This window comes from Rattus norvegicus, chromosome X, assembly GCF_036323735.1.
Source record: "Rattus norvegicus strain BN/NHsdMcwi chromosome X, GRCr8, whole genome shotgun sequence".
Taxonomy (NCBI): domain Eukaryota; kingdom Metazoa; phylum Chordata; class Mammalia; order Rodentia; family Muridae; genus Rattus; species Rattus norvegicus.
The window spans coordinates 125504427-125523166 of record NC_086039.1 but is presented as its reverse complement, the minus strand read 5'-3'; the positions used below and the strand labels follow the sequence as shown (position 1 = coordinate 125523166).

The 18740-nt window shown below is 34.4% G+C and overlaps 1 protein-coding gene across 2 annotated transcripts in view; it reads left to right on the top strand.

Annotated features, from left to right (window-relative positions):
- Thoc2 (THO complex subunit 2) overlaps positions 1-18740 on the top strand; it is a 114591-nt gene that overhangs the window by 91973 nt on the left and 3878 nt on the right. The window contains exons 31-38 of one of the 2 annotated variants that reach the window (XM_006257504.5): positions 4273-4703; positions 4893-4951; positions 6314-6430; positions 10727-10864; positions 11188-11257; positions 11341-11501; positions 13966-14042; positions 14520-14565. In XM_006257504.5, coding sequence (XP_006257566.1) covers positions 4273-4703; positions 4893-4951; positions 6314-6430; positions 10727-10864; positions 11188-11257; positions 11341-11501; positions 13966-14042; positions 14520-14547 — 1081 coding nt within the window. In that variant the 3' untranslated portion in view covers positions 14548-14565. The remainder of the gene's footprint in view (positions 1-4272; positions 4704-4892; positions 4952-6313; positions 6431-10726; positions 10865-11187; positions 11258-11340; positions 11502-13965; positions 14043-14519; positions 14566-18740) is intronic. The other variant, NM_001191756.2, reaches the window with a different exon arrangement.

The following is an 18740-nucleotide window of genomic DNA, read 5'->3' as shown; positions in this document are numbered from 1 at the left end:
CATTGACATAAAGTAAACAAACGAGACATGAAAGATTTTTTTAATTTATTAGATGAATTGTCTATAGTTTAGTTCTTTTACTGTATATTCAATTTGGATATAAGGGTAATATTGACATTGTAGAATGAGTTCGGTAGTTGTCTGAGTTAGGTTTTTACTGCTGTGAACAGACACCATGACCAAGGCAAGTCTTATAAGGACAACGTTTAACTGTGGCTGGCTTACAAGGTTCAGAGGTTCAGTCCATTATTATCAAGGTGTGAGTATGGTAGTATCCAGGCAGGCATAGTGCAGGAGGAGTTGAGAGTTCTACACATTTATCTGAAGGCTGCTAGCAGAAAACTGGCTTTCAGGCAGCTAGGATGAGGTTCTTATAGCCCATGCCCACAGTGATACATTTACTCCAACAAGGCCACACCTTCTAATAGTGCCACTCCCTGGGCCAAGCATATTTAAGTCACCACTGTAGTGTTCCTTTACTTTTCTATTTTATGGAACACTTTGAGGATCTTTGGCATTGGCAATTTTATAAAGATTTGGTAGGATTTATTAGTCAATCTGAATGGTTCTGGCCTTCTCCTCTGTCTTATTGCTTGTTATGGAGCTATTTAAATTGCTTGTATTCCCTTGATTAAATTTTGATTGATCATATGTATGTGTGTATGTATGTGGAATCTAGTTTTTTCTAGATTTTCAAGTTTTCTTCCTTGAAGATACTGGACATCATTGGAATTAACAGTAAACTCACCCTTTTCATCTTTAATGTTTATTAACTTGAATCTTCTATTTTGACTAGTTTGGCTAGACCTTTACTAATTTTTTTCAAACAACTAAGTTTCTTATTGGTTGAATCTCTATATTCTTTTAATCTCTATTTCAGAAATTTCTTCTATGACCTTAATTATTTGTTATTGGCTGCTTTATTATTTGCTTTGTTCTTGTTTTTTAAGACATCATTAGACTATTTCAGACTTCTGATTTTTTTTATGCAACCATTTATAGCTAGAATTGCCTTAGTTGTATTTGAAATAGTCTAGCATGTTGTGCTTTAATTTTCCTTTGATTCTTGGAATTTTAAATATTCCTCCTTGATTTCAACTGCCCACTGGTCAGTCATGAGTGTATTTTTCAGTCTCCAAGTAGTTTTGTAGTTTCTCTTGCTATTGATTTCTGTTATAGTCCACTATGTTTAATGAGATAAAAAAATCATTTCAATTCTGCATTTATTAAGACATACTTGTGGTCAGAATAGGTCTCCTTTAGAGAGCATCCTATGGGCTACTGCAAAGGATATGCATTCAGTTTCCAATGGATAAAATACTCTCCAGATTATCTGTAAAGTCCATTGGCTCTTTGGTCTAGTTTAACTTTGCAGTTTCTTTTTTTTTTAGTCTGATTGGCTATCTAAAGTTGATGTTGGAATGTCAAAATGATCCACTTATTTTAATTGTTTGATATTCTTGAACCATTCATATATAGCTATATTATTTAACTGTTAACAAAGAGTTGGACTCTACTATGTTAGCTAGCAGAAGAGGCATGCCAGCTTGATTTTGGCTTAGACTCACTTGGTACATTGACCTCTACTTTTTGAGGTTTACTCTGTAGGCATCTCTAGATGTGATATGTTTCTTGGAAACAACAAACTAATTGTATTTGCTTTTTTTTCCCCTCAAGACTTATTTATTATGAGTACACTGTAGCTGTCTTCAGACACACCAGAAGAGGGCATCAGATCCCATTACAGATGGTTGTGAGCCACCATGTGGTTGTTGGGATTTGAACTCAGGTCCTCTGGAAGAGCAGTCAGTGCTCTTGACCACTGAGCCATCTCTCCAGCCCGTATCTGCTTTTTCATTCAGTCAGCCACACTACCTTTCTTTATTGGTAACTTGAGGTCTCTACTTCCAAGGTTACTCCTCTCTCATTTTGTCATATACAGTGAATAGAATGGGATTCCTGTTTATTGTTCACCCACCTGCTATTTGTGTCACTTTTTTACTGAAATCTGTAAGTAGATTTGAGGGTAGTGAGGGGCTGTCACTGGAGTAAAACTCCCTGCCCCCCACCCCCCGTGTGCGTGCGTGCGTGTGTGTTTGCGTGCGTGTGTGTGCGCGCGCGCATTTGCATTTGCATTTGCCAGGGGTCTATGAGATTGGAGCTGTGTCTGGCTTAACTTGCTTCTTTTCAAGTGTTACCTATCTTTTATTCTGTACTTTTCAGGCAACCTGTTAGTACCTTTGTGAATTTCTGAAGGTCATTGTCTCATTTTCGTGTGTGTGTGTGTGTGTGTGTGTGTGTGTGTGTGTGTGTATTAAACTGTGAATAGAGTTTACTTTTTTTTTTAATTTAGAGAATACTTTATTAGTTTTTGTAATCAAACCCACGTATATAAGACCTTACATATTTAATACAGTGTGTTACCCCTGTACAAATGGAAAAAACTTAAGTTCAACATTTCTAGACCAATATGGCTGTTAATTTCTGTACAGTGCCAACTCAACACAGTAAACGGGGATACTTTTTTCCAAAGTTGACAGCACAGCTAAAGTTTCAAAAAATTCAAATTATATATCTGTATATATATATTTATATTTATATAAAAAGACCAATAATAGCAGTGTGTTATGCATCAACAGCAGCAACGGCTTTTCCAGGTTCTGCAGTCATCTGAACAAAACTGTAGAGACATCCAGCACACTCCATTAAAAAAAAAAAGTAAAAAAAAAAAACAAAACCCGAGAAAACAGCACAGTTCTGTTACTCTTGTGGTACCTGGCACCATTTTTTTTTTTAAAATTAGCTTCTCAATCATCATCTGGAAAGAAAACATTCTGAGCAACATCATTAAAAACAGCTCTGATAAAGCACGGTCACTACTACGTATCATAAAGCAGGTACAAGCTATTTTACATCCACAGAGGTATGATACAGTACTGTCCTACATCTATAATACTAGAGGATACAATTTAAAAGGCATTATTTGAGACTTGATTCTACTTTTCCAGCAGAGGGCTGGTGTGACACAGCTTTGTAAAGAAACATACTCTAGACAGGATTTCCTTTCACTAGTGGCACACTTCTAAGGATTCATTCTCTCCATGAATGTCAGCTAAAACCGTTATTAAAAAAATGAAATATCCCTAGAACAAAACCGTATAACCACCGGATTCACATGAAGATGACCTAGTGGAGACAAGCTGGACCTCACCTTACCAACAAGCTATCAAATCTGTTATGTTTAAACAGTGAGACCTCCAAGGAAGGAGATGCCAAGTAGTGCTTCAAAGCTTCGGACCACAATCAAACACAGCATCCTTTTCAACAGAAGCAGAAGCTCATCTGAATATGCTCTGAATATGTGTGTGTGTGTGTGTGTGTGTGTGTGTGTGTGTGTGTATTAAACTGTGAATAGAGTTTACTTTTTATTCGGATTCCTCACTACTATTTTACCTGGAAGCCCCCTTCTTCTTCACAGACCTCATTATCCATTAGTGGAATGGTAGATGATAGTAATTCAGCAGTACGAAAGTCATGGGTACTAGAGTTTGAAGTTTTGTTTTTTCCAATTTTATTTTGTTTAGTACTAATTAGAGTTTACATAGTTCTGTTTTGTTTAGCAGCCTTATTTCTCCTGCAGAGATAGTGGGTATTCAGGGAAATACAGATGGGGAAGTTTTGGGAAGTTTTAGGATACAGTTCTTAAAGCTTGTAGACAATATGAGTAAGGCTTATTAATATAAGAAAAGCTTATAGTAATTTTGAAAGTAGTCAGTACAGCTGAGGAGTCTGTTTCCTGGTTTGCCTTTAATTGGTTTGCTGGATATAGTTTTGGTCATTTTGTTATCCTCAAAGTTTGTATACAAAATAATCTAACATTAATTATTATCATTTTAATTATTGTTTTAGTTATATGTTCAGGAATATGTGTTGTTTGTTTCACATGAAGAATTACTGACTTATCCTAAAGCTCTTCTTTATCCTTTTGAGGGTTCCTCTTAATTTCACGACATTTTTTTTAAGTCAATGGAAGCCCTTTCTGAGTTTTTTATTTGCTTATTTTGTGTCTGTTTCTTCATTGTCTGTATGTCAACACAGGGTTTCCCTCTGTAGACCAGGCTGTCCTCAAACTCACAGAGATCCACCTGCCTCTACCTCCCAAGTGCGGGGATTAAAGGCATGCACCACTACTCCTGGCTCACTTATGATTTTCAATATGGGATATATTTGATGATTATTTTTCTAAAATATTTGTTTCTTTTTATTCTTAAGCAACAAAGCTGTTAAGGAAAATGACAAAGAAAAAGTAAAAGAGAAAGAAAAAGAGAAAAAAGAGAAGACTCCAGCTACAACTCCAGAGGCCAGGGTACTTGGTAAAGAAAGTAAAGAAAAACCGAAGGAAGAGCGGCCAAATAAAGATGACAAAGCAAGAGAGACAAAGGAAAGAACACCTAAATCTGACAAAGAGAAGGAGAAGTTCAAGAAGGAAGAAAAAGCAAAAGATGAGAAATTCAAGACCACTGTCCCCAGCGTAGAATCAAAATCGACTCAAGAAAGGGAAAGAGAGAAGGAGCCATCCAGAGAAAGAGATGTAGCAAAGGAAATGAAGTCAAAGGAAAATGTTAAAGGAGGAGAAAAACCACCAGTTTCAGGGTCCTTGAAGTCACCTGTTCCCCGATCAGATATCTCGGAGCCTGACAGAGGCAAGTATACCTTTTCATATTTGTTTACTTTTTGGACAGAATTATGCTTGTTGGTTATCTCTTTGTCTTGATACGGTAGTGATTTTGTTAGTGCAACAAATATTTGCTCTTAAAAGTTGCTCATTTTTTGAAGTGTTTTAAATGACTGGACATGCACCTTATTCTGACTATTTCTTTTTGTCCAAACAGAACAAAAACGCCGCAAAATTGATACTCATCCTTCTCCATCACATTCCTCCACTGTAAAGGTTAGTATAGCCTGAGGAAGGCAGCATCCGTATTAGGCTCACCTGTTTGGAATACCAATGTCCTGACTTCCTTCAAGTCTTGTGCCAAGTATTCACTGGAGCCACTGGAGGTTTTATATTGCATTAGAAAATGAAATTTTTCTGTATTGGTGGACTGATTTTTCCTATTGAGTATTTTTCTTATAAAAATGTTAGAACTTCAAGGACTTAGCACTAATTTTATTGTGTTTCAAAGTGCAAGAGAAATTTTACCCAGAAGTGCCTCACTGCTTTAAGCAGTCCTTTTTGGAGTGCAATGGTAGCTACAAGCAAATGAATGTTTTCAGCAGAATGAAGCTATTTTTCGGCATAAATGTTGAAGATTATATAGCACTGAAGACTTCCTGAATGATACAGGATAAGCAAGATACCTCTGAATTTATCAAGCTTCTTGATGAGCATCATACCGATGTGCCTTCTAAGAAAGAGTCTTGAAAGGAGTTCCATTTTAAAGTCTCCTTGGTGATCAGTTCTCCTGTAGTTGTGTTTATTCAGTGAGCATGCAGCTTCTGTTGTATCTTCCCTTGGAGGTTTGTTTATACCCATTGGGTTCCCAACAAGTTGAACCTTGCGTTACGATAAGAGCAGATGTGGCATCCAGTCCTACCTACCACCCAGCAAAGAGAAACCCCAGGCATTCAACTGCAGCACAAAATCGTGGGTGTAGCCTTCTTGAAGACTCAGGGTAGCCATTCCTTGCTCCATATTTAATTTTAATTCTAAAGTCATCTAATTTCATGGAATCTTTGAATTTGCAGTACGTTGAACTTTTAAAACTGTAAGTTAATTAATTCTTCATCCAGAGCACTGTGGTGAAATAGTGTGGTTGGTTTCTTTCTTTTTTTTTTTAACCTTTTTCCTTATGAGAGGCATAAGATTGAATAATCATGATACTTTGCAACAAAATATTGATTACTGTTTTCTTCTAATGCCACTGAATTTTCTAGCCAGAATAAAATGTTTATATTTATTGGAGTCATAAATGAATAAAATTTGGACTTTTTAAATTAGAGAATAACTATAAAAATATCAGTTAATTTTTTTCATGGTGACTGCTACTGTTTTCAACTTTTGGTAGAGAAAAATGTTTTGCCTTTTTATAGCCTCTTAATTACTTAAAACTTAATATGAAATATGTGGCATCTATGTTTATTTTTAATTTTCAATCAGGACAAAATTTTAAATTTTTTATATTTAATATTTATAATTTTTAATATTACAATTCCATTTTATGGTTTTGATTTTTGTTTTTATTGATGATATTCATATTGATAGTGATTTCCTGGAATTTATCCTCACAAGAAATAGCTGGTTTGTTTCTAGGTTACAGACATACTTCCCAAAGTTCCTCTGGGTTCTGAGAACTATGCCAGCTCACCTGTCATCTCCATTCATTTTCTACAGGACAGTCTCATCGATCTCAAGGACTCTTCAGCAAAGGTTTGAGTCTTTTAAAATAATGCCTAAGTAAACCAGAAATTGCTAAACTCCTTTATTTAGTAGGGGCCACCACCCTAGTAAACTTTGTATGCTAGGATTGGTGAGAGAAAGCACTCAGTTTATATAGAAATCACCTTTAAAGTTTCTGACCAAAAAAAACCAAAAAACCAGATGACAATGGGCTATATAGACACATTATTATATGTGTGTGTGGCAGTATTTTTATATATTCTTTCTTGCCGTACTATGCATTTTTCTTTTTATGATTTAGATTTGGGAGAAAGAGAGTTGCTGGTTTATTTGGGATGGTTGGTAGGTAGACTTTCATAGTTTCATAGAGCAAACTTGCCAGTTTTACTGCTTTGTTTATAGATAACTCAGAAATACAAAAAAGTAATTTGCTGCACTCACAGAACTTTTAAAAACCGAATTCATCTCAATCCATAAATTTCTTTATATGTCCCTCTGCTGAAGTATCCTTATAGTAGCTGTGGCATAGCACCAAGAGATAGAGTGAATAGAAAATACTCATTCTCCTGGAAGGAAGCACTCAACTTGTTGGCTCTGTTTATATGTCAGTATTAATTCTTTGGTTTACACTACTCTCCTGGGTATTTTAATTCTTAAAAACAGTGTGCAGTTCGTGTATTTTATTACGGAGTTCATTTCAGTTATACTTGAATTGTCTACTGATCATGTCATTTTGTCTTATGAAATCTGTATCCTCTTTACTTTGGTTTTTCTACTTTTTTTCTACTTATATGCTAAGTATGATTCTTATAGATTAAATGGAATTTTGAAATGTCTGGATTCTGGGCAAACATTTACTAATTATTAGTCATTAAGATAGCCAAAGTGCCTATGTCTTAAAAATATGGCATTGCTTTTAAGATAAACTATTATCTGAAAGTTTATATACTTTGAAAAATTGTACTTTTTATTTTAGTATGCTAAACTACAAGTTTAAAGTAAAATCTTTTTATTGGCTGTCATAAAAATGTACTGCATTAGGTCTTTGCAGCCAGTTTGGGATTGGATTTGACAGTCTCAACCAGTAGCTTGTGTGGAGTGTTTTATATCCACGGGCTTCTAATAGTTTTAATTTGTTAGTATTTATTTATTAAGGCATATGTCGAAGTGGTTTGAAACCTGATGCTAAGGTTAACTAGATTTACTTGTCAGTGAAGATTATGATTTCTTGCATTTGTTGTGAATATTGTTTTGTCAGTTTTCTATGTCTAGATGATGTATATTTGCCTCACCTCATGCTTTTAACAGTACTATGAGTTAAATAGGGCAGATGGTAGTGTCTTTTTGACAAATGAAAGACTGGGCTATTCCCTGTGGCATACAATTTGTCATTACCGAAAATGTGAGATAAAATTAAGGTTTCCTGGCTCTTAACATCCATTTTAATAATAGCTGCAAACCTTTCCTTAGCTCCTTTAATATGTTTATATTACTTTTTAAATGTGCTAATTGAAGTCAATTTTCCGTTTTTGTACAAGAAGATTTTTGTGGGCACTTGAAATTCAGTAGATTATTCTATATGCATGGAACCAGAAAGTTTGAAAATCCCCCCCCCCACACACACATAGTATTAAAAATTATGAGATTCAATTCATTTTTCAGATCCTTAGCTTAGCATGAGTTCCTAAGGTTCTAGAGTAAGGTTTAGCCACTCAGGAAATACTTTTAATGAAGTCATAAGCCTTTCATGAGCAATCTAAAGTAGTAATTTGTATAATAGCTGATTTTATAGTTTTAAGTATATAGGAAATCTATTAGCATTTGACTAACTTGGGATAAAATTTCCTGGACTTTGAGCAAATTATATAGCCTCACTGTTTTCTGGGGCAGCTTTTAATTCCTAGAGGTTTTACTGTAAGGTATTTGTCTGTCTTTCATGTTCTCTTGTTACTTGTACATATATAAAATGGTTTCCTTGATTTTAGTTTGATTTTTCTTTTATGCTATGCTTTGTCCCCAAATTTTCCTTCTTAAGAATTCTTGGGTATTTTACTTTACAATTCATGGTAAAGTAATACATAGATTTAATTTTTTGATGAGATTAAAAGACGACTAACCTAACATAGGATCCATATATTTTGTCAGCTCCCTTTCCACTCCCATTTCCACCTCACATGCTTCTACTCCAGCCAAGGCTTGATTTGGAGTGTTGGCTAGATTCCTTTATTAGATCTTAATGGTCTCAATCTAAAAAAATAAAAGTCAAACCAGTAACAAAATCCTACAGTATTACATATAGATTGTTCTATCATGTCATTAGCTTTATTTGGCAAATAATGTGTTAAACATCCATTGTAGATGTATATAAAAGTGGACTAGGCATCTAGTTGGAGATGTACTAGAAATGATTGTGGACAGAAATAAATAGCCTGAGATTAGTAGGCAAACCCCATTACAGAAGTGGCATATAAACAGTAACAATATTACTAGGAATCTACCGGGAAGTGAACTGCAGAGCTGAGAGATAGGTTAGGTGCTGATGGCTTTCAAGCTATTTTTTGAAAACCTGAGAATTTTAAGATAAAAGTAATTAATTGTTCTAGTAAAGTAAAAAGGGACTATTGGTGGCCACAGAACTTTAGGTTGCAGTGTGGTAGGATATAACTGTGATGATTATGCAGCATGCTCACAATGCCTAAACAAAGAAGTATAAATTCTACTCCCTCAGTGATTCAGTAAAAGGTGCTGTCACAATTAGAACAACGACAAGGAGGACATTAATTGTTTTATTTCTAAACCTAGAATTGGATTGTGTATCAGTTTAACTATTTGACATTGAATTTCAATAGTGAAATATTTCACTATTAATGCCAGAAGTCCTAGAGAAGTTTCTTAGTTCTTTACAGTACAGAATTCAAGTAGGCATGTAACAAAATGGGGTTTTTTTTGGTGTGTTTGGGGGGGTACTCTAGTAGTAGGAGAAATGAAGCAGTACTTTAAGGAAATTGTTAGGTGTTAAATAGATTATTGAACTTATTTTATCTAATCCATAAATAATATTAAAATATGGGGAAATATGCAGTGAATTTCAAAATTAGAAAAATATTTTAAGTGTCGTTTAAAGGCATAACCAGTAAAAGTATCTTTTGGATAGTACTTTAAGACTATAGATTATTCTCTTAATATTTGTTATCGATAAACACTTTGACTATTTCAGTCATTCTTCAGTTTTTAAACATAGATTTTCTTTTTTAAAGAATCCACTCTGTTGCTTTGATAATATTTCTTAGGAAACCGAACTGAAAATATTTGGTGGTATTTAAAAATAAGTGTTTAAACTTCAAATTGATGGTTCTTTTTCTTGCATTTCTTAGATTATCATAGGATTCCTTACTGTAAAATTATTTTACCTTGCATTCACTGTTCTGTTTCTTCCTAGGGTATATCTAGAATTAGGTAGCTACATAATGAATTCTATTTATTATTCTTTGAATATATCATACCACAGTTCTAAATGTCATAAAGTTAGGCATCCAATTTTTTTCCGAGTTCTTCCTATACATTTTCTTTTATAGTGGATTTTTACATTTCCAACTTTCAGAAGTAAGATTTTTTTTTCTATCATTTGGAATTAGAATAACCTTAATGTTTGACTGTTTTATTACTAATAGACATTCTTACAGAGAATATTTGTTCTGTCATTTTTCAGTCTTCCGAGTTTAGTCACCATCAGCTGACCTGGTGGTGTCCTGGGCTGTTTAGAACCAGTGAGATAGAATTCATAGTTGTGATTATTTGATAGAACTATGGTGCTTTTGGAGGTAGAGAATATGCATCAGTCTTTGTATTTCCAAAAGTATTTGAGATAATCACTGCCTGGTTTATATCAATGCAAAATGGATGTACTAGCAAAATCATGGCTAGGTTTTATTTATACCTTTTCTGCCCATTGTCATTGATTATTAGTAGATGTTAAGATGTTTAAATATCCCAACTGCATAGGGATAGGGATATGTTTTTGTCTTTTTCAGCAGGGAAAGTCTAGTCATTGTTTTTTACAAGGAGAATGCTAGCTTCTGAATTTACTGGAAATGTTACTTGAGGCAGTAATGAACTGAGTTAAAATGGGAGTACTTAAAGGCCTAGGATTAAAGCCTTTGTAAATGTGTTACATTCGTTTATTTTAGCTCTCATAAAATACGCAGATAACTAGTTTTGACTTTATATATAATTACCCGTTATCTTTCATTTAGTAAACAAAAATACCGAAGGCTGCCAATTCTGGAAAACTAATAATCTTTAGTAATATTGCCTTAATTTTAACAGCTCTACATTAACCATAATCCTCCACCACTGTCCAAGAGTAAGGAGAGAGAAATGGACAAGAAAGATTTGGACAAGTCAAGGGAAAGATCCAGAGAAAGAGAGAAAAAAGATGAAAAGGACAGGAAAGAGCGGAAAAGGGTTTGTAATTTTTAAACATTAGCTTGGAAAACTTTATTTTGTGTATAGTAATGTGTTTTTCTGCTTTTAGAAAATACTGCTTTGTTCCACAGCATTCTGTTTCAAGTTTTAGCTGGTATTTTCATCCTAAAGTGTGTCTTCTATCTTCTACAATAGAGAACTTCAGCTTAGTAATCTCTTTCATGCCATTTTACCAAATATGTGGTACTGCAGATATCCTCCAGTGCTAGTTAGTGATGCCATTCTTGTATAAAAGTAATACTTCAAAACAAAAATAAAAACCATAACCCACGATCAATGTAGTTCACAATTCTTGGTTCTAGGATCATTCAAACAATGACCGTGAAGTGCCACCGGACATAACAAAGAGGCGGAAAGAGGAGAATGGAACAAGTAGGTAGACTTAACTAATACCTTGGAAGCAGTCATCTGCGTGAACCTGAAAAGCCTTTCATTGTTCTCTTTTGTAATTTTAGTGGGGGTTTCAAAACACAAAAGTGAAAGTCCATGTGAGTCTCAATATCCAAATGAGAAAGACAAAGAGAAAAATAAGTCAAAATCTTCAGGCAAAGAAAAAGGCAGTAGTGATTCGTTTAAATCTGAGAAGATGGATAAAATCTCCTCTGGTGGCAAAAAGGTAAATTAGGAATGCAAAGGAACTGTATACTTTTCAGAAAACAATGTATTTTATTATTCTTTGAGACTGTCATATATGAGTACTGTATTTATATCATTTTTACCCCAAACTCTTGATTCTGTTTTCCTGTGTCTTCCCCCAACTTCCTCTAAGCGTCATGACCTCTTGTATGATTATTACTATTACACTTCTCTCTGTGTCTGGCAGTATAACCTGCTGAGTCCATTTAGTGCTGACCATACCATTCAGAGGGCTAGTCCTTAGAGAAGGCTGGGTTTCTTTCTTTCAAAGCAGCCGTTAATTGTATGGGGCTCTTCATCTAGGGGTAGGGCCTTGTGAGGAAAAGAATTACTCCTGTACATTTAGTGCTTCAGTGTATATGTAGATATATTCTTGCCAGTTAATCAATTGTTAATTTTGGAATGGGAACAGGAGGATTGGGAGGGAGCAGGTTCTCTGGTTAGAAAATGTAAGCTAGATGTGCCCTAAATTACTGTGAAGTTAAAATTAGTATACTTCTGAAGTTGTTTTTCTCTCCTTTTCATTCTTAGCATTTCAGTTCCTTCTTTTGGGGGTAGGGGGTGGGGTTGTTTCTCAGTGTAGCCTTGGCTATTTTGGAACTTGTTCTATAGACCAGGCTGGCCTTGAACTCCTTGAGATCCTCCTAGCTCTGCCTCCCAAGTGCTGGGATTAAAGGCTCGCACCACCACCACCACCCAGGTCACCATTTCAGTTCTTTATGCGTACTTTTTCCTCTATCCACAATTTGTTGTTTTTAGTTTCTCTTAAAGTATATCTGTATATGTATAAAGTACATTCTTTTATATACTTATGAGTGATACTCACATCTTAAGCATGTGCCGTGAAATAATTGACGAGCCACTAAGTTGTAAACTGTTTACAAAGGCATTATTATAAATGTTAAAAATGTATAGTGTATTGATAGTTTTAAAAAGCACTTCTAGAAAAGTAAAAGTAAATGGTGGATAATTTAATTCTGTATGCTTCCAAAGATAGGCTGTTCCTTTTAATATTTTTCAGTTGAGATAAGTTCACAGAATAATTCAATTAAAGCAATGGTCCTTAACCTGCGCATTGCAGAGGCTCTTTTGCAAAAACCCTTATCTCCAAAATATTTATAGTACTATTATTTATAATAGCAAAATTATATTTATAAAATAACAAAAATCATTATACGGTTGGGATCACCATAACATGAAGAACTATATTAAAGGGTCACAACATTAGGAACGGTTGATAACCACTGAATTAAGTGGTATGTATATTTGCGATATTGTACATTTGCTGTTTGTCTAGTTACAAAACATTTTAATTGTCCCAAAGGGGAAGTGTAGGTTCATGATACATTCATTCCTCACTTTGCTTTCCCCAGTCCTTAGCAACCACTGATCTTCTTTCTGTCTCTGTGGAATTGCCTATTTTTAACCTATCATATAAATAGAATTATAAAATAATGTAGTCTTGTATCTGCCTTCTTAGAATGATTTTGAGATTGTTCTTCCATATTATAGGATCTGCTATTACTTAATAACTTATGACCAAATAATACTCCACTATATGAAGATACCACATTTGTTTTAGTTGCTGGATTTCTCTTTAGTTTTAAGACAGAGCCTCCCTCAGTAGCCCAAGCTGGGTTGGAGCTTCCTCAGTACTTCATCCTACCCTCAAACTCAAAGTCTTCCTGCCCTAGCTTCCCTAGTGCTAAGATTTTAGGGGTAAGCCACCACAGCCAGCCAATTGTTGTACTTTTAGATTGTTTATGCTTTTTTGGTTATAACCATTTGTGTACTGATATGAAATAATTCGTTTGACTACCTTCAATTTTCTTGGATACACCTAGGAATAGAATTTTTAGGTTATTAGATAATTTTGTTTAGCCTTTTTAAATTGCTGCCAAACTTTTCACAGTGGCTATATAGCTTGCATTTCCACTGGTAATACATCAGGGTGCAATTTCTGTACATTGTTGTCAACACTGGCTCCTTTTTATTTTAGTTTATTCATAGTCATCCTAGTGGATATGCGTGGTAAATCATTGTGGTTTCGATTTGTATTTCCTCTGTGACTAATAGTATCAGTTGTCTCTCTTTCCATGTTTTTGTATATCTTCTTTGGAGAAATCTTTTCACATCATTTTCAAAATGAGTCTTTTATGCACTTAGAAGATTTCTCTAGATATTCTGGATATGTGACTGCTGTACATTTTTGCAAATATTATTTCCTGTTTTATAAGCTGTCACACTTTTCTATGGTGTATGAATGTTTTCACTTTTGGAGGAGTTCAATTTCTTTGTTACGTGTAGTTTTGAAGTCATTAAGCAAGTTTTTGAAGAAAAATTATGGCTGGTAGATGATAAAAGATGGTAGAAGATAATTTCAAGCTGTTTTTTTAAATGTATTTGATTTTTCCTTTCCCAACTAATTTCATCATTCCTCATAGGAATCCAGGCATGATAAAGAAAAGATAGAAAAGAAAGAAAAACGGGATAGTTCAGGAGGAAAAGAAGAGAAGAAACAATATCCTTTTTATCTTTATATTTCACTCACTGTAGTAGAAGGGTTTTTGATACCATTCATGTTTAGAATTAAACCTTTTATGTGATCTAAATATGCAGTTTATTAGTTTTAAAATGATATTTGTAGTTAACTTCAGTGTACAATCTGAGATTTGAACTTCATGATATTTTTAAAAAATGATTCTGTAGTGACAGAGATGTTTAATGACAAAAGTTGTATAGGCTCCTTGTATTTTAGTAGTTGCTGTCCCTTCGTATTGTTACCAAGAGAAAAAATAGAAACAGAATCCCTTGGTTCAGGGAAGATGGTGACTAGAAATGCAGAATGATGGGACAGATAAGCAGAGCTCTCAGTATTTGAGCTTACTAGGCTGATTAGAGCTATTTAGGCTTAGGAATATAAGAGGAGTCATACCAAAAGAGGTAGGACATTATTCTTTTCTCTCCCAAGGTTGTTTTCCCTTAATAAGTCATCTACTCATAAGTCCTCTGACAAGCACAGATAATGAACAATTTCAACCAAGGTGAGTATTTTCTCCCCTCCTTTTCATTTAGAGAGATACCTAAAGAAGTTCTAGAAATGGTAAAGGAACTAGATTAATTTTGCAGGGTACAGCTACTCAAATTTTAACTGACTATGACGACAGAGACTTTTTTTTATAAAATTTGCAGTTATTTTAAAGCTCTTTTCACTTTAAGCTTGCTGATTAGTTACACTTAAGAAACCATCAAGATGTATTTAAGAACACCTGGTTTTCTCTTTGCCACCTAGTCCCATCATTTCTGGAAAAATTAATTATGTTTTTAAAGCACATATAGTCCAAAAAGTGGTGGTGTTATTTATACTTTACAGGTGAAGAAATTAAAAGTCTGAAAGGTTGAAGCAGGTCACAGAGTCATTAGAAAGCAAAGTTGACACTAAGGGCAGAACTTTAGTGTTTTCTGTTTTTTTTGCCTTTAAGTTTTTGTGCCTTTCTGTCACTGTTCATGTTTTATAAAGTCAGAAATTATGTTCTGTACTTTTAGCCAGATTTTAAATAGGCAAATTTGTTTTCAAAGTAATGTATTTGTTTTCTATGATGTATAAAATGTTTTAACTATCTTACATAAATTATATGACTACTTATTTTTGGATGTTTTATAATTATTGAAGTATGTAGAATGATTTTTTTCTCCGTTAATGATTCCAGGTAGACATATTTGAAGTTGACTTTCCTTTATTGCTCTTTTTTTTGCTTTCATTGCAATTGTTACTTTTTAATAATAATAATAATAATAATAATAATAATAATAATAATACAGATACACCCACAGTTTATACCTTATCTCCAACCTGAGCTGCTTCTAATTATTTATGGAACCAGACACATAGCAAACTCTACTTAATGCTGTGTAAGGGTGAGAAATGTCTGGGAGCTATTTCAGTATATGGTTTAGGATATTGGATTTGTCATATTTATTTTGGTTGCAATGCAGGAATTTGAGGTTGGAAGGTAGGTGACCAAATGAAAGGTATGCTTGGTTCACTCTGTTTCTCCCTGTGTCTTTTTGAATAGTAGAGTAGGATAAGCAAGAATATGAAAGAACATTTAGCTTTAGTATTTTTTCTTCTTATTTTGAGACAGTCTCACTATATACCCCTGGCTGGTCTTGAACTTGCTATGTAGATCAGGGTAGCTTTGAACTCACAAAAATACCCCTGCGTCTGCCCTCTGAGTGATAGGTTTAAATGTATGGATCGCCTTGTCTGGTTAATAGTCTTTATTTCTTAAATAGAAAAATTGTAAGAGAAATAGTATTATTCAGTCTTCCAGGCATCCTCTGACTGTCTTCCTGGGGAACTATTTTATATATATTTAGTATATATAATATACTATATAATATATACTAAATACTGTGCATACTATATGTTTTTTATTCTAATCTTAGAGCCTTTTGATTTGTTTTTATTTAACATGCTGTTAAAGAAACAAAGAACCTTCCTGTCAAATTTGCATTTGAAATAGATCAACCATGGTCATTGACAACTTTCATTGTGATCTTACTTACGTATTTGTGTTCTCTCAGCACCCAGGTTTGCTTTTTTATACATGAAGGTTTTGATACAGATTTCCATGAGTTATATTTACATTGGCCATGGAGTATCCCTTAGGAATGAAAGGTGAGGGCAATAGGATTGGAAAGGACTAGCTCTTTGGCTGCTGGTCTTGTAGTAAATCTAGAAACAGATAAGCTTTACAGGTATATTTAGCTTGCTGACAGTTGTGTCTGTCCCACGTACTTCCTTCTGGGACAGACTCTCACTCTTGGTGGTTTATGATTGATTTTCTTTGTCTGGTTATTTTCTGGTTGCCTCTGTATTTGGGCTCATTCTGTGGTTGGAGAAAGCTCTTCCATTTTTCTTTTCACCTAAAACCATATCATTTCCTATAGTCTGTCCCCAGGGTGTATCAAAATCTGCCTCTCTTGTTCCCCTGTTAACTTGATTCCTAATCTGCAGAAAGAAGAGCTGCTAACACATCACATTGCCATTATTTTATCCGCTCATTTTAAGGTTGGGGATTCAGTTGAGAAATTACATCGATTTGTTGTACCCATCTAAGTGCAGACATATTAAAAGGAGAACATTAGGATCAAGAGAATACCATGCATAGTGGGATTTAGATTACTTTCTTTTTAGACTCTCCTGTCCTTTCTCCTATAAAAATAGTTTCTAAACTCTTGTGTTTGTTTTTACCTGCAAAATCTTTGTCTAAATTCGACCTCTCCTTGAACATCACTAGCTACTTTTACCTTTAGCATTCTCTTTTACTTTAATCATTAAAAATCCTTGCCTGAAACTTAGGATGTAGCTCAGTGGTAGATTGTCTGCTATGTACAAGGCCCAAAGTTCAATTCCCAACACCGAAGGGGGAAAATAAACAAAAAACTCATGCTAATTAAATCATTATCAAACAACCATTCTTTTCTTTTATTACCTGATAAATGTGACCCACAACTCATTCTGTCCATACTTTTAGTTCACTGCATTTCTAGCCTGCCATTCAAACAAGCCCCATTTTTTTTTTAACTTCTAGTGTCATACGTGTAACCTAGTACTTTTATCCTATAAGTCTGATACCAAAAGTTTCTAGTCTTGAACAAAATTTGCCTTGTTAGGTTTACAAGGTTTACATTTAGAAAGCATAGTTTTATTTGTTTGTTGGTTAGTCTGAAGTAGGCTCTTACTCTGTATTCCAAGCTGGTCCATAACACATTGTGTAGCCTAGGTTGATATCAAATCAACACCCACAACACACACACACACACACACACACACACACACACACACACACACACACACACACACACACACACACACCAGTTCAGCCTCAGTTGTGCTGGGATTATATGCATGTACTATTGTGCAAAAACACTATATCTTAATATTCTTTAGCAATTCAGAAAAATCAGCCACTCAGAATTTCAGTTTCATTTGATGAAACATTTGACATTGTGTTTTGATTTCTATATGGTAGCAATCAAACTTTGACCTACATGCTTTCCCCATAGGACAAGGATTTTGTGGAGAAAGTGGTTAGGGGAGGAAGAGGCAGGCTGTTTACTCCAGCATTCCATACATGGTTAGTTTTGTTTCTGTTATAACTTAGCCCCTGTAGACGTTGATTTTAAAACTCCTATTCTAGCCTTTTCCCCCCTTCTAGTTTGTACTCACAGATTCCTAACTTTAGGAATGCATTGGCATTCTACAACTTGTCTGAGTATGGTAGTAACTCACATTAGGAAATGTAGTATTTGATGAATTTATTCTCAGGAACTAGTCATTGCTCATATGTGAGCTTGTCCTAGTTACTGGTTCCCACATTTGTATGAATATGCTACAGATTCACATGCTCTGCTTGTGATTTGTGTTGAACAAATGATCTTACCCATTCTTCTAATCAAACAAACAATTATTTTTCTTACTATGTGTGATGTTTAGGCATTATGCTAACTGAACATAGAAATCTATATATAGAATTAATAACTGTAATATGAAATGATTTAGTCAATGAAAACAATACTGGTGAGGAACAATACTCAAAGAAAGTTTTTCCCTCTGCTATCAAACAAGAGTATTTTATACAAGTATATTTATACATGTTAACTTATACTGTTTGATAAAAGGGAAAACATACTGACTAATGATTGTTTTATATCTTTGAAGATATTTATTGAGAGCAAATTTCCTTTTGTTTTTGTTTTTTTTTATTTTGGTTTATATATAGCAATCATTTAATATGTTTAAAGCTCTTGTTAGGAGTTTGAAGTGATAGGCACAACTATTTTCTCTGCATTACCATTTGTATTCTTTGGAAGTGCTAGCCGTGGGTCCTGTAAAGCAATACTCATAGACACTAAGTAGTTGAAAGAATTCTGTACTTCCTTGCTTTTCCTTTTCAGGTAGACACATATTCACAAGATGCTATTTTGTTTTGTGTCTTCAAGGTCTCAACATTGGGATAAGGGCTTATAAAAAGTTCTTCTCCCACATTTACCCATTTGTGTGACTGTCCTCTCTGTACATTTTTCCTTCTGACAGGCAACCCTGTCTGTCTGCAATTGGGTTTCAGCTTAAAAGATTCTCAACTTTAACTTTGTGTTACATTTCATTGGCACAGAACATCCCAGGGACTGTGTTTGCTGTAAAAGTTTGCAA